At 41.4% G+C, this 17056-nt stretch overlaps 1 protein-coding gene across 1 annotated transcript; it reads left to right on the top strand.

Moving 5' to 3' along the window:
- Positions 1-602: 602 nt before the first annotated feature.
- LOC307021982 (uncharacterized protein) lies at positions 603-13559 on the top strand. Its single transcript, XM_079654549.1, has 3 exons — positions 603-691; positions 2031-2080; positions 11777-13559. Exons 2-3 carry the CDS (start codon positions 2036-2038, stop codon positions 13481-13483), a joined length of 1752 nt encoding a protein of 583 aa, XP_079510675.1. The 5' UTR covers positions 603-691; positions 2031-2035; the 3' UTR covers positions 13484-13559.
- Positions 13560-17056: the final 3497 nt, after the last annotated feature.

Here is a 17056-nt window from a genome sequence, read left to right on the forward strand (position 1 = left end):
ACATAGTAACTCAAAATAAAACTTTTGTATTGATTTGTTTAGTGAACTTTTTGGCGTTGCAGTTACAACTCTCCGCCAACAGGTGGGGGTGCTGCAGTCCCCTCAGCACCCCCCCTTCCCACTTCCATGATCAAATGACTAAAGAAACATCCATCAGAGAGAAGCTGAATTACTGCAAGGAGAGGAGGAAGTACTAAAACATACACAAAACAAGCACTTAGAAAGCAAAAGGACTTAAAGGGGATTAAAACAGAGGAATCACATAAATACAGAAAATGTGTTAAAAAATATGCAAAAAGACTGAAAGTAGATTTGGTGACACAAACAAAGACACCCCCCCTCGCTTGGACCTTAAAACAGGAACTTAATCTCAACTTTAAATTCACACAATTCAAGTTTTATAGCTCTACAGCTCCATCTTAGTGACAAAATCTGTCCACTCCCAGAAACGTTTATCACTTCTCAGGAAAGAAGAGTAATGATGAGAAGGACACAGACGTTGTGTCAGAGTGGAACATTTTCATGTTGCTTAGCAACAGACAGGAAGCAGGGGGCGGTTTTCAGACTCTGGACCTTCACACTCATGCACAGTAGGTGGCGGTATGCACCTTTACAGTTGTTTGCAATCCGCCAAAAGCAAGAGAAGAAGAAGAAGAAGAAAAACGAGAGAAGAAGAAGGAGAAAAGCAGAGGTGAGTGGATTAAACGCCTGCAGAGGTTTCATTAAGTGTATTTACACCTATTAACTTAGCTTACAGTTAATCACGAATCAGAAGTTATCTTATTCAACACAACAGCTGTAATCTTGGAAGAAAGAAACTCACAAAAAATGTGCGCCAAAAAAATGTGCGCCAAAAATAGTCTCAAACTATCTTTAAATAAAGGCTAAAAGCCATCGGCTAACAGCTAAAGTCTAAAAGCTATCGTCTAACAGCTAAAGTCTAAAAGCTATCGTCTAACAGCTAACAGCTATCGTCTAACAGCTAAAGTTATTATTCCAGTTCGGCTCTGGGGGAGTAACAGTTGATCTGTAATGCTCAGCTCACTTTATGTTAGTTATTTATTACACCAGTTGTCTTTAAGACGGTTTGAGTTGTTGTGTTGGTGCTCTTTACCATAGATATGGTTTTAAATATATGCTTATTAGCATCGCCATTCACGTGACGTAGCATTTTCCCCATTTAAATGAATGGGGTTCTTCAGTTAGCAGCTAACGCTAAGCTAAGCGGCAGTTTAGCTCATTAGATAAATATAGATATACTTTATTTAAATAATGATTTATCTTAAACTGGGAAATGATTGTGTCACAGCAGAAGTGTTTTCAGGCATTACACGAGTTAAACATATTTAAAAGATACAATAAGATATAATAAAAATGAAGCATTAGCAGCAAGTATACACACAGGACACATATCACTAGAGTATCTAAAGAATACACAAAATACAGAAAATACTGTATACATGGAGTACATTAAACAGTCTCACTAGCTAATGTTTGCTTTCTGTGTTAACTTAGTGATAGTTAATGACACGGATAGCGTTATAACCGTGGTTCAAACATCCATTAATGTCACTTTCTATGTGAATAAAGTCATTTTAATGAATTAAAAGTGAACAAACTGTGAGCTGTAAGTTAGAATGTAAGCTGCTACACAGATTATGATGAATTATATCTAAATATTTGTATTATATTAATAACAATTTACACAGAAAACCAACTTTATATCGTAATGGTTAAAGTCATTTGGATGTAACGTTAATAACTATCTGACCTTTCTATAATTTTCTCCTCTGCTTAACATCACATTGACTAAATGGATCAATTTGGAACATGTTTACGTCACAGCAGCATAGATGAGACAAGGCACTGCACGTGATGTGATACAACACTACATATAAGCATCTAGAAATAGAACATATCATTGAATAAACTCTTTGAATTCCTCCTCTTCACTCCTGACAGTTTATGATGAATTATATCTAAATATTTGTATTATATTAATAATGAAGCAGCTCTGTGGTCTTCATCAGGACAGATGATGAGCAGCATGGAGAAGAAGAGAGAGACCCCTGGAGCTCAGGTCAGTTTGCACTTCATCACAATATATACCTAATTCCAGCGTTTCCTCCAGGCGGGCGTCTTGCCTTCATTTGACGCCCTTATTCAGCTCGGAACGCCATATACAGACATAAATAAACCAGCGACTTTATTCGCCATGACACAGACAGTCTGTGGTTTGTGCTCGTTTAACTTCTGTCTAGTTTCTGAACAGATATGAGGAGCTGTGAGCTCTGAGGGCTAACAGCTAACGGCTGATGTTGGGTTTGTGGTTCACATTGTCACTACCCGATCTGCAGCCCTGCCCTGTCTGCAGTGCGCATGTGCGAGATGCCGCCATATTTGACAACTCCATACGGCAACTCTAATATGACATTTGACGTCTAGACGGCTGCCCGATTTGCATCGTATGCATAAACGTCTCAAATATCTTTATTAAAATATTTTGTTATTCGAAATAAAATGAAGGACGTTCACAGTTGATGTAATTAGATATAAATGATGAATGCCATACATATTGCATACATTCAGTTAATATTTCTTCAGTGTGTATGATAGCTGTCTAACAGAAGTTAAATCCATTTCTCACTTATTCTGACAATGTACTTAACCCAATCAAATGACCCGATAAAAGGAGTTGTTCAATAATAGTGAAGTCACGTTGTAATAACAATAACTCATCTCTCTCGTTCAGATTAATATTGTCTTATTTTTTGAGTGTTCTTTTTATGCTTTTCCAAAAGCCACTGTGTCAAATGTCCTATTAGAGTTGCCGTATGGAGTTGTCAAATATGGCGGACTATCTCGCACATGCGCACTGCAGATAGGGCAGGGCTGCAGATCGGGTAGTGACACAGTGCAATTTATAATTCCAAATTATAAAAGCCAAGTCTCTCTTTTATAGATTTCAAAATGAACCTGGAGATTTGTTTTTCTCCGCTTACGTTCAATTTTCGACACTCTTTTTTCTGTTCTCACGGTCATGGCCTTTCTCCAAGGAGATCTTTTCTTGCCAATCACTTCCTTTACCTTAGTTGGAGCAATGGCATCTATATTATATATATTTTTTTAATTAAAATGATCTACTAGTTGATTTACCGAGATGTTAGTAGGGGCAAGTGTGGAAGAAACATTCTGAGTAAACATTTCCCTAGTGTTTTCAGTTAAATATGTTGTGGTTACCTCTTTTTGAACATTTGTGTGAACAGAAATATAGCTCTCAAAGGAATGATCAGAGAGTGCAACATCAGTCACCACAACCTCAGAGATATTCAGCCCCTTTGAGATAATTAAGTCCAGAGTGTGCCCCTTATTGTGCGTGGGCTCCGTCACATGCTGAGTCAGTCCATAGTTATCAAGAACACAAACCAGTTCTTTAGACCTTCTGTCCTGGGGGTTGTCAACATGGATGTTAAAATCACCAACGATGATTAGACGGCCAAAGTCAAAACACACTATAGACAGCAGTTCAGTAAAGTCATCAAAAAAAGCTAACAGAAGCGAGTAAAGAGCACAGCTGAACTCCCGCAGCCCTGGGGGGCCCCTACATTGGTTGTGATGGCAGATGACAGGGTTTTGTCAAGTTGCTCTCTACTGGTGAGGAAAGCGGCATACCTAGGGATGCATATAGTTGACTTTTTCACGATACCGATACCACTGAACGATACCGATACTCAACCGATACATATCGTGATACTTTGAAAATGTATTATCCCACAATTACTCCCATGAAGCGCTTTACGATATAGTTAACATGTCAAATGAATATTAAATTCATTTGTGGGACTTCTTGGACCTTTTAGTTCTGAACAAACAATGAAAAATACATTAAAAATATGAAGAAAACCGTTTATGGAATATCTTTGATAACACCCGCCATCAGGTGTGCCGCGTGAATAGCACATCTTGTCAATGCAAGCAGACCGTTATAGCACCGTTATAATTAATGTTAAACCTGAGATTCGACTAGAGAACAAATAAATAATAGAATAAAGGTCATGAGATCTCGGCATTGCACAAACAAACAAATCTCATCTTTAAAATCAACAATTGCCTTCACTGGTGAGAGAAAACAAATCCCATCACAGTTCATTTGTGGGACTTTTACCTTTCTAGTATTGAACAAACAATGAAAAATACATAAAATATGAAGAAAAACGATTATGCAATCTAATTTATAACACCCGCCATCACGGGCCACGGACTCACCTTTAAAAAAAAATATATATATACATTTTTTTTTTTAAAGTATCGAAACCGGATCTGATTTCGGTACGGTATACCGTAGCCACCAGTAACCGGTATTTCGGTAATACCGGATACCGGTATGCATCCCTAGGCATACCAGTAAATCAGGTATGGATTTACTTCCATTTTGGCCATTTTTGACACCAAGATGTCTGCTTGTATTGTGTTGCTGCTGAGAAGTCTAGGAAGAGGGCTCTTGCATAGGTGTGACGTTTATCTAAATGTTTAGTAATGATATGAACCAGAGTAGCAACAGCACCACCCCCTTGCTTATAGGCAAATTGGTATGGATCAAGTATGTCTTGTCCGTCACAATAGGTTTAGCTGAAGAGGTCATTCCTGTCATGGTTCTCATGGTGTCCCACACTTTTTTGGAGTCTTTGGCTTTAAAAGCATTTCCCAAAAGCTCTCTGTCTGTTCAAGTGCTCCATAGTCTTTGTTTTTGAAAGCTATTTTCCTGGTTTTTATAACTTTTTGTTAATGTCCTTAGTCACATATGATTTATTACTTGGATAGATTTGTATTTCTTTAGTGGGAACACAGAAGTTAATATAGTCTTTGGTAACAGTAGTTATTTCATCTAGTGAACCTTCCTGAAAAATGTCCCACCAGTGCATGACATTAAGGATTTTGGGAGGTGGCCCTGTGGGCCATCTAAGCTAATTTACAGATGGCCCTGAGCCCAATAGAGATTGCCCTGAAAAATGCGCGTGGACGAAATGGCACGAAGGGTTTGGGGGGCCTCCCCTAGAAAATTTAGATTTTTGCTGGTCTTACTGTAGATGCTGTCTGGTGCATTCTCTAGACTGAATTATAAGATGAACCACCACAATATTATATTGTACAATTTCAATTTTATTCTTCATTTCACTTCTTTTTTTTTTTTCTTGTTAGTGTTTGCTCGCTTGCATGCCCTACATAGCTATAAGAAATACTTAAAGAGCAACTTCCAGGTTAGAGACACCTGTGAATAAATGTGTATGAAAATGATGAATACACTAGATTTTCAAAAAGATATACAGAAATATACACTACAGTGACATCTGGCGTCGTTTTTGTAAGAAATGTTCACTTCCGCATAAAAAAGCCTCGGCACGTGACCTCCCGCGTGTGACGTAACACGGGGGACACAAGGGGGAGAGCGGCCGGTGTAACGTATTAATAAACATGGATCCCAATGCTAGTTTCGACACAGAAGAAGTTGAACATGAATATTCAAATGCATATGACGGACCACAACCTTATAATTATGAGCCTGCTAGGCGTCCAAGAGACCAGGAGCAGCCAAAGATTAGAAGAAATAACGGCCATCGGAGAGAAATGGAGCTGTGGTGTAAGGAGAACCAGTGGAGAACTGGGCAGCTGTCTTAGTGAGTGACCGGCGTTAGCTCCAGAATGTTAGCTAACGTCACATCACAACATTGTAAAGTTAGCTATCATATATCAGGCTATAACTAAAGTAGTATTGATAATATAGTAACGTTACTGGCAGGACTGTTGATACTGATCCATAACAGAAACTAATGCGCAAGTATCAGCCGTATCTCGCGTTACCTTATGCAACTCCACACTACGGTGCTGTGTACCGGAGGGGAGACGCGAGATACGGCTGATACTTGAAGATCTGGCGGAGAAAGGTTGTGGAGCCTCCGTTGATATGCCGTTGTAAATGGCTTGATGGAAAGCAGGTGTGTAGTCGGGGAGGGTGCACAGCTGATTGCAGCAGGTGAGTGGAGGTTGAGCCGGGAGCCAGGAGTGACAGCCACCACGCACACACAGACAACACAGACAGGGGGAAACAAACAAACACAAAGGAGACGGCTGGAGCAGTACAGCCACCACAGCGTTGCCTAATGCAACACCACACTAGTCTTACGGTGCCGTGTACCGGAGGGGAGAGAGAGAGAGCAGCGAAGGGGGGGGGGGAGAGAGAAGTAATACGGTTTACTGATAAAGCTGTGGAGAGTATGTGCTGCAGGGAGGTGGATGCACAACGCACCCAGGAACGAACGCTAGCTCCGGTCCTTTTTACTGCGGACTCGATGTCCTGACAGGCTGGTATTTGTGCAACCTGAACAAACACAAGCTCACCATGATTACAAATGGTAAAATACAATGTAAAACTACCGGAAAATACCAGCTCCTTAAAACAAAACCGCTCTACTCAAGGCAACTCCACTATACCCGCGGTCAGAGAGTGGAGATGTGTCCCCTGCGTGATGTAATATGACGCGTTTGACGTATGACCTTAAAAAAAAGCCGTTTAGAGCTCAAAATTGCTCCTTTCCCTCTGAATTCCTGCCCTTATGTCTCGTAAAACATATCAAATCCTGCATTCACTTTTTTAATTGCAATTTTCAAGCAAGTTTAAGCATAAATGTAGAAAAAAAAAAAAACTGCAAGTTGCTCTTTAAGTTGTTGGTCAAGACACTTTCCATCTGGAAAAAAGTAGAACAAAATTACATTCAGTTGTAACTGCCAAAACGACCATTATTTACACTATTATGGCCCCTATTAAAAATGTTTGTAATGTTATCTACTGTAAGTTGGTCGAATGAATGCCTCCTCATCCGGAAGCTGACCAAGCAGACCCGAGCAGCAGTCGAGAGGAGCCGAGTGCATCCGTGAAGCATACAAAATGGCGACGTCAGAGTTCCCGTTAGCCGGCAAATCTAAATCTCTTCGGTCAAAATAATGTCCCTTTAGCGCAATACCGCTTCAGTTGCGCCACTTATGTGACAGACAAGAAGAGTATGTGACAGACAAGAATAGTCAATTCTAATGGCTAACACTTAATGTGGAGAAAGAGATGTCCTGTATGGGTTGATTGTGCGTTGATCTGTTGGTAATGCCTCGGGGTTCCGGTGGGCATGTAAACAAATGCATAATGCTGCGCTATACTTTGTGGCCTCACCCAATTGCATAGCGACACTTATTGTTTAGGTGTCTTTTAATAAGCAGGTAGTCATATCATTAGCTAGAACCAGCTGGATCTGATCGATATGGACATAAACGCGAGTGAAGTCTAATCTAACGGGAGAGAGAGATCAGCTGCTGCTGACGAGTCGACATGCAGCTCTGCATGATCACATGCAGCGGTGAGCGGACAAAACCCACTCTTCAGGTTAGAATATCAAACTTAGCTACAGGGTGTCCGCGGGGTCTTAAAAAGTATTAAAAGTTGATAAATCAATTTAGCGAAAATTAAGGCTTTTAAAAAGTATTAAATGGCATTTTCCAAGGTATTAAGAAGTCCCACAGCAACGACAACATGAAACACCCTTTAATTTACTGAAACGACATGTCGGGAAACCCCACAAGGCGGCCCCATGCATAGCGCGCCGTAAAATGCTGCTTATTATTTTAAGTTTCGTTGCCTTGCTCCGCTCTGTGTGTGTGTGAGGGGGGGGGGGGAAATAAACGACTACGGTAACGGGTCCCAAGGTGGGAAGACCGGCATACGCAACGCTCTGAGGGTCCAACGGCTCCGTGTGTGCCCTATATGATCATTTTCTGATAACGATGAAATAGCCCGCCTCCCTCTCCCCACGTCTCCTGCTGCTGCTGGGCTGTCAGAAGAGGGGGAGAAAAAGAGAGGCAGTCACCGTTTATTAAATATTATTATATTATTATACAGAGAACAGAGTCGTTATCAATTTGTTTTAAAGCTCAATAAATAACAAAGAAGACCTCTGACCGGCACTTTCCTAATTTTGTACGGAAGATTTAAACTTTAACGGACATGTTGACCGGCGGAACATTTTTTTTACGGAAACTGCCGCACGGTCCCCTCGTTCCTTGGAAGAGGCGGAGAGGTGGGTGTTTTTCATCTGCTGGTGGACTACCTGAGAGATACAGCAGGAGAACACGCCGTCCACCGAGGAGAATAAACAGAAGGGCAACCATGGCAACCATGCTCCGGGTTCTTCTTCGCTGCTTTTGGTGTATTTCGGGCGGCAGCAGCGCCACTTACAGGCCTGACATATGTACTACATCGTTTCCAGCATTTGCAGCGGTCTAGTGTGAACGGACACGTTAATGAATCGAATGCGTGTGAACGGAAGCGTTTTTTGCGTTTGCGTATGCGTTTTACCGTATGCGTCCTCGTGGGGCCGGGGTCTAAGCCAAACTATATCCGGTCACATAGATCTGCTATTTTAAAGTAAAGTCAACACATATAGACCCTAAATATAGTCTATATTAAGAACGAGAAAAGTCTTAACATATATATCCTTTTTTGTAAACATATGACAAATGTGTGAGGGTGATGACGTCAGAGCATCGTCTTATGTGCCAGGGCTTAGCCCCGGACAGCCCCAGCCCAATTTAACCCCTGGGTATTTGTGAGGGAGCTCCTATATGGCATTACCCCGCTGAAGCTCACCAAAGTTTAATATATTTCATAGTTCAAAGTTTTGTCAATTGTTTTGTTTATTGGTCAAATACTGGTTTCTGAGGAGTTTTACTGGAATGAAAGAGCACAGAGTACAGAGGCAACAAAGCAGCATACTGCATTAAACCTGACCTTCACAGAGAGGTTGAAGTTCATGTGGAGAGAAGGCTTCAGTAGTCTGTCTGCACTCTGTTTAGTTTTGCTATCTTACAATCAATATAGTAAATGTGAGGTAAAGTGGGTTGCCAATGTAACCGGTTAGAACTCAAAGTTGCGATGAGGTCTTAAAATGTATGGAAAGGGTCTTAAAAAAGGTCTTAAAAGGGATTAAATTTGACTTCAGGATTCCTGCATATACCCTGAGCTATTTTAATGACCTCTCAAACTACCGTAACTAGTTATAGATATGTTTAGTTATACTGTCGGGTCACTCATTACTGAATCCGTGAGCTGCATGATACTGGCATAATAGATTGCCCGATCGGGCAACCAGCAGGTGAGGCTTCATTGCCCGATCGGGCAACCAGCAGGTGAGGCTTCATTGCCCGATCGGGCAACCAGCAGGTGAGGCTTCATTGCCCGATCGGGCAACCAGCAGGTGAGGCTTCATTGCCCGAGCTAAATACTAGATGGCCCCGGGCCATCGGGCAGTCCTTAATGTCGAGCCCTGCCCAATCTGTCCAATCAAAACAGGCTTTCAACTGTTCCCAACTTTCATTTGTCCATTTCCTTATTACTTTCTTCGCTGGTTGACTTCCCTCCAGTTTGGTCTTATACACTGGTATCATATTCACAACATTATGATCAGAGTTCAGTATTGGTGGTCTGTATTTCGACACATAGGCTCCTTCATCATTTACGAAGCATCTGTCCAGGATATTGTCTTTCCTGCTGTGATCCCTAACATACAGCTGGAACCCAGGTAACACAGTCTCCAGGCGGCATTGCTTCATGTCCCAGAGCACTATTGCCGGTGCATCGGGGTGGCTGAGTTGCAGCTCGTGAACACAGTGTCCTCTGACGCTGGGAGGCACGTAAACAACAAACAGTAAAATACACCCAAATTCTCTAGGCAGATAGAAGGGTCTTAACGTAATGCTGAGAGTTTCTACGTTGGGATTGCAGGTTTTACATTTTACTGAGTATGATCGGCACCACAGATCATTAATATACACACAAATACCGCCTCCTCTGGTTTTCCCCGAGTTCGCATCCCTATCTGCTCGAACAAGGGTGAATCCGGGTACTTCAAAGAGAGATTCAGGCTTCGTAGATTGTAGCCAACGTGAAACATACTAAAGAGGCCTCAAGGAATTGATGACAGTACCTTGTGTATGTCCTTAGTGTGTCCACGTTGTTGCTCAATGAGCGCAGGTTTGTGAGAGTGATGGATGGAGGTGGTGGCCGGCTGACTCTCCGCTGTATGCAATTCTGAACGCCTCCCCGCCTTCCTCGTCTCTTTTTCCTGGTGTTTCTAAGCGGCTCCCGAGGGATTTCATCCAATAACGAAGAGCACAGGTGGCTTGGTGTATTCGTAGGAGGCCGATCGCATTGTAGCTCTAGCATAGCCTCGCGGCTGTAGCAGCGTAGAGGCTCCTCGCCATACCTGTTCGTGCTGTCACTCAGGTGTGTCTTGGAAAGTTGTTTGGCCAGACATGGTCTGCAGAAGGCACATGTAATCCACAGGATCAAGCATGGTCTCTCAAAATGACGTTTCATACAGACACGACAAAGTTTAGACAATAATTAGACCAAAAAAACAAAACACAAGACGAACGGAGCATACTGAGACTCGCAGTGACAGGAGGCCGTCTCCCTCTGTCTCCTGAATACCAGAGGTGGGAGTAAGTCATACATGTGCAAGTCTCAAGTTACTGGGGTGAGAGTCAAGCAAGTCAAGTCCTACGAAATCCTGATGAATAATCTCAGTTTCCGCATTTAAATCAGTTAAAAGACAGTGGTTATGAAAACTAGAGTTTTATTTTCAACATGAACAACAATCGAGAGTGGGGCTCTGAAATCGTGTGTGTGTGTGTGTGTGTGTGTGTGTGTGTGTGTGTGTGTGTGTGTGTGTGTGTGTGTGTGTGTGTGTGTGTGTGTGTGTGTGTGTGTGTGTGTGTGTGTGTGTGTGTGTGTGTGTGTGTGTGTGTGTGTGTGTGTGTGTGTGTGTGTGTGTGTGTGTGTGTGTGTGTGTGTGTGTGTGTGTGTGTGTGTGTGTGTGTGTGTGTGTGTGTGTGTGTGTGTGTGTGTGTGTGTGTGTGTGTCGTAGCAGCCTGCGGTCGCTCGTTAGCTGTTCTAATGAAGGTAAACACAGCTCTTTGCAGCTGGTGCTGCTCTTCTCAGATTCTGCTGAGTTACACGTTACTGCCTCCTGGTGCTGCAGAGATTTCATGAAGTGAAGGAGGTTTTCCTTCTGTGAAACAGATGTGGGCAGTAGATACTGTGAGATTCACAGACATGAATACATAGGTCAAGGCAGACTGGTTCACAGACTCTCCTGTTTTGCCGATCCGGTGCTTGAACTCTACACCCCTGGCCGAAATGACAAGAGTTTGAAATATATCTCCAATAATGTATGTATTTCCCCACATAAACATAGCAGTCTGCAATGAAACGGCTGTCTCCTGTGCGCTCCACTTCCTACTTTCTCCTGCAAACTTTCTCTCTTTTTTTTCCCTTTCATTGCCCTCTAGGGGCTTCGTACAATAAAAAAACGCATATATTTTATTTCAAAAAGTAAAGTCCTTTCGAGTCGTCTGTCTCAAGCCTAAGTCAAGTCTCAAGTCATGAGTACCAAGTCAAAGTCAAGTCTTTTATCAATGTTAGTCAAGCAAGTCTCAAGTAAAAAAATATGCGAGTCAAGTCATGTGACTCGAGTCCCCCACCTCTGGTATATACTTTGGTTAGAATATTGCTGTATTACTGTATCAATTATAATACACATATAAACACAAACAGTTGATAAGTAGTATTTTGTTAACTCAAGGTTTATATTAAGTGAGTTTTTAACTTTGTGTTAACTTGTGTATTTATGCTTTTTAGATTGACTTTCTCTCTTTCTCTGTCCGTCTGTTCTAGAAACCAAAAGGAAAAGAGAGACGTCACAGCTGTCAGCAATGTGACAAATCCTTTACAACATCTGTACATTTAAAGAGCCACCTGCGTATTCACATGGGAGAAAAAACGTATAGCTGTGAAGAGTGTGGGAAAACTTTCACTACATCAAGTAATCTCAAAATACATCAACGTGTTCACACGGGAGAAAAACCTTACAGCTGTGAAGAGTGTGGGAAAACTTTCACTAGATCAGGTCATCTCAAATCACATCAACGTATTCATACTGAAGAAAAACCTTACAGCTGTGAAGAGTGTGGGAAAACTTGCACTTCATCAAGTCGACTCAAAGTACATCAACGTATTCATACTGGAGAAAAACCGTACAGCTGTGAAGAGTGTGGGACAACTTGCACTTCATCAAGTCGACTCAAAGTACATCAACGTATTCATACTGGAGAAAAACCGTACAGCTGTGAAGAGTGTGGGAAAACTTTCATTCAATCAGGTGATCTCAAAATACATCAACGTGTTCACACAGGAGAAAAACCTTACAGCTGTGAAGAGTGTGGGACAACTTGCACTTCATCAAGTCGACTCAAAGTACATCAACGTATTCATACTGGAGAAAAACCGTACAGCTGTGAAGAGTGTGGGAAAACTTTCGCTACATTAGGTGCTCTAGAATCACATCACCGTATTCATACTGGAGAAAAACCGTACTGGTGTGAAGAGTGTGGGAAAACTTTCACTCAATCAGGTGCTCTCAAATCACATCAACGTGTTCACACAGGAGAAAAACCTTACAGCTGTGAAGAGTGTGGGACAACTTGCACTTCATCAAGTCGACTCAAAGTACATCAACGTATTCATACTGGAGAAAAACCGTACAGCTGTGAAGAGTGTGGGAAAACTTTCGCTACATTAGGTGCTCTAGAATCACATCACCGTATTCATACTGGAGAAAAACCGTACTGGTGTGAAGAGTGTGGGAAAACTTTCATTCAATCAGGTGATCTCAAAAGACATCAACGTGTTCACACAGGAGAAAAACTTTACAGCTGTGAAGAGTGTGGGACAACTTGCACTTCATCAAGTCGACTCAAAGTACATCAACGTATTCATACTGGAGAAAAACCTTACAGCTGTGAAGAGTGTGGGACAACTTTCACTACATCAAGTCATCTCAAAATACATCAACGTGTTCACACGGGAGAAAAACCTTACAGCTGTGAAGAGTGTGGGAAAACTTTCACTAGATCAGGTGCTCTCAAAATACATCAACGTATTCACACGGGAGAAAAACCTTACAGCTGTGAAGAGTGTGGGAAAACTTTCACTAGATCAGGTGCTCTCAAAACACATCAACGTGTTCACACAGGAGAAAAACCTTACAGCTGTGAAGAGTGTGGGACGACTTTCACTCAATCAGGTGGTCTCAAAATACATCAACGTGTTCACACAGGAGAAAAACCTTACAGCTGTGAAGAGTGTGGGACAACTTTCACTAGATCAGGTTCTCTCAAAACACATCAACGTATTCATACTGGAGAAAAACCGTACTGGTGTGAAGAGTGTGGGACAACTTTCACCACATCAAGTCAACTCAAAATACATCAACGTATTCATACTGGAGAAAAACCGTACAGCTGTGAAGAGTGTGGGAAAACTTTCACTAGATTAGGTTCTCTCAACAGACATCTTCGTGTTCACTCAGGAGAAAAACCATAGTGGTTTTAAGAATGTAGGAGCCGCAATTAAGGATATTTTGTTTTTTCAGTTTACAATAAATAATTCCCATCTATTGGCCATGTGTTGGGTAATCCTTTTTTCCATTACAGATCCCATCCCATAAGCGCCATCTGTTGACGTAACGTCAGAATTGACAGGCATAATGTTCACTGTTCCTTTAAGTTTAGTTTTCTGGCTGTCCGTCTGCCGACAGAGCTGTTTCAAACAGCTGACATTATTGCAGCATTTAAATCCAAGCCATTGTCCAATACAGCTTATGTATCCAATATACAATCCAGTTTTAATGCTGCTCATACATGCATGCACACAACAGTCTGGGGCAGCAACCATACAGAAAGTAACGGAAATATAGTGGAAGAAATGCTGGAGGAAAGAACACTAGTATGCCTTAATGATGGACATGGCACAAGAGCAGATGTACACAGGGGGAAAGTCTCATGCCTGGATCTGACATTAGTGTCAAACTGTTTGGTTCATACATGCGAATGGTTTGTTTTGAATAACTCCACTGTAGGAAGTGACCATTATCCAGTGCTTACTAAAATGAATAATAATGTGTATATATGCAGGAAGGAGGTGTAATAACCAGGTGATGCTTTGATAAAGCTGATTGGGGGAAATGTAGGATATGGTGTGAGGAGTCGGTACACCTGCTAACATCAGAGGGAAGCATAGAGGTCATTACAAGCCAAATAACGCAACATATACTGAATGCAGCAGAGAACAGTATACCCAAAAAAACAACTTAGGGTAGCAAGAAAGTGGTGCCATGGTGGATGAGGAATGCAGCAGGGCTATTAAAGAGCGAAACGATGCACTTAGAGAATTAAAGAAAAACATGACACAAAATAATGTTATAGAGTATCAAAGGAAAAGGGCAGCTGCTCGAAGGACAGTAAAATACACACAAAAGAGAACATGGAGAGAACTGTGTTCTACCATTGGCAAAGGAGTAACATTAGGTGATGTCTGGTCCATGTTTAAGCAGATGAGTGGGAAAAGGAAATCCCAGCTTTGGTTGATGGGGAGAGGCTGGCAGTGACAGATAAAGAGAAGGCAGGTATGTTAGTAAGGACACTTGCAGCAGTAAATTATGGGGAGTGATATTCAAAAGCAGCAAAAACAGCACTTACTACTAGCAGAGAATGAAAACGTGAAGGAGGAGAGACAGGGTAATATCAGCTCTGGATGGGGAATTAGTAAGAGTGAGTAACGATGTGGGAAAAACATTGACAATGAAAGAGATAATGGCAATAGTGTACTTTGACATTGAAAAGGCGTATGACTATGTGGAGGGATGGGTTACTGATCAAATTGAGTAGAATGGGTATTGGAGGGAGAATGTTCAATTGGGTAAGGGCCTTTTTAACAGACAGGACATTTAGAGTAAAGGTTGGAGCAGATATTTCCAATTATTTAGAAATAGAAAATGGTATTCCCCAAGGGAGTGCAGTCAGTCCAATATTATTTAACGTCATGATTAATGACATGTTTAGACACATGCATCCAATGGGCTCTATACGCAGATGATGGGGCTATTTGAATGAGGGGAAGACATGCCCCATACGTAATGGAGAATATAGCTAGAGCGATTAAAAAAAAAAAAAGTGGAGAGGTGGTCCTATAACAAACCTTGGTACTAGTCGAGGGCCGGACTGGTTCAACGTTTATTGCAGAACTTATTGAAATTAAGTTATTGCACATATTAAAGCTGGAACTAACAAAGCTTAAATTATTGCGTATAAAAAAACATTAAACATTAAATAATCAGTTGGTTCATTTCTTATGGCTCTATCTGCAGATTTTCCAGAGTCATTTCTTATGATTACATTTTCCCACAGGTCAACAACAGCTTCAACAAAACTATTTCCCTCAAAGAGAAACCAAACATGCCCTGTTGACGTGAGAGAGAAAGTGCAGAAGGAAACATCCATTAAACTCAGTGTGCTGCTCTGTGATGCTAGTTCAGATACTTGGCATCTCATCTTGGGTGCAAGGTCATCAATGTTTGGGCTCAGGCTCTGAGCTGAGGAGACCCTCAGGATGGAGTGAAGGTGTGCGTGCAATATACCGGCGGGCCAAATCTAATAGTGATTAGAAATTATCCTGTGGGCCGATTCCATTTTTCTGTAGAAGCTTCATCAAAACAAATTACATGATGGTGCCAGAGTAGGGAGGGACTTCCACAGGCCGGCCGAATGCTGATTGGAGGGTCGTGTTGCCAAGAGGCTCCATCTGAGTCTGCGCACCAACCAAAGAGAACCAGGTCTAAACCGCGGTATCTCTTCAGCTAGTCTTGACCAATCATAAATGTACGGGCAACGCCCTGTGTAATAAAATGTATTGTCTCACGAGGTTCGAGGCTCTTTACGGATATGGTGGTTACAGATTACAGTTTTGCTGCCTGTGATTTCCAAGACGTGATGAGTCCTTGGCCAAGTAATATATATGTTTTGCTCTCTTTACAATAGATAGTTAAACTTAGAAGTTGTCTGTCTTTTCTGGAATGATGAACCCAACATTTTCTGTGTAAATTATTATTAATATAATACAAATATTTAGACATAATTCATCATAATAGTTTAGCAACTTACATTCTAATTTACAGCTGACAGTTTGTTCACTTTCATTAAAATGACTTTATTCACATAGAAAGTGACATTAATGGATGTTTGAACCACGGTTATAACACTATCTGTGTCATTAACTATCACTAAGTTAACAAAGAAAGCAAACATGAGCTAGTGAGACTGTTTAATGTGCTCCATGTATACAGTATTACTAATTAAATGGATGATCATTAGGAGGTGGTGGCGCTTGTCTTTTAAACTCATCTGGTGCCGTGCGCTCCCTGTGAAACATAATGTCTAAAAATCTGAGCTTTGTTTAATATATTCAGATTTTTTAGTGGTTTTTGATGTTTTTCACAACTTTGTAGCGGTAGAGAAATTAGATTTAAAAAAAAAAGTTTAATTTATTCAATCTTTCAAAATATGTTTTAAGAATATAATGTGAGTCAAAGCATTCAGAGCTTCATGTTGACTCCTTCATGCATTATAGAGTAAGCAGAGTCAACTGAAATACAGTTCTCTTAATCATCTCTTTGTTTTCCTCTGATGTTCTGTACATTGTGCTTATCAGAAATGCATCCATCATGGGGCATTTTCCTGCATTTTTAATGTCATTAAAAGGGTATTTTTCCATCAGTGCAGATGAACCCAGCAGGAAGAGCACAGATCTAATCAGAGCTCAGACTAATGATGTCTGTCAGCCATTAGAATTATTCATTACACTTCTACTTTTACGGCTACAACATCACCGAATATCTGCTGGGTACGATGCCAATAAAAATCCTCGGACGGGAAACACTGAGAGAGAGAAAACGATGCCGATTTTAACAACAACTAAATGCCCGCCTCGTGTCAGAGGCAGAGATGGTAAAAGCACACACATCCTTTACGGCCCGTCGCGTGCTTCAACGGAGACGCTTCCCATTCACTTTGAACGGGGTGACGTCACGCTTTGCCGAACTGCATTGTGGTTCCGTCGCGT

The sequence above is a fragment of the Notothenia rossii genome (assembly GCF_949606895.1).
Source record: "Notothenia rossii genome assembly, chromosome: 10".
NCBI lineage: Eukaryota > Metazoa > Chordata > Actinopteri > Perciformes > Nototheniidae > Notothenia > Notothenia rossii.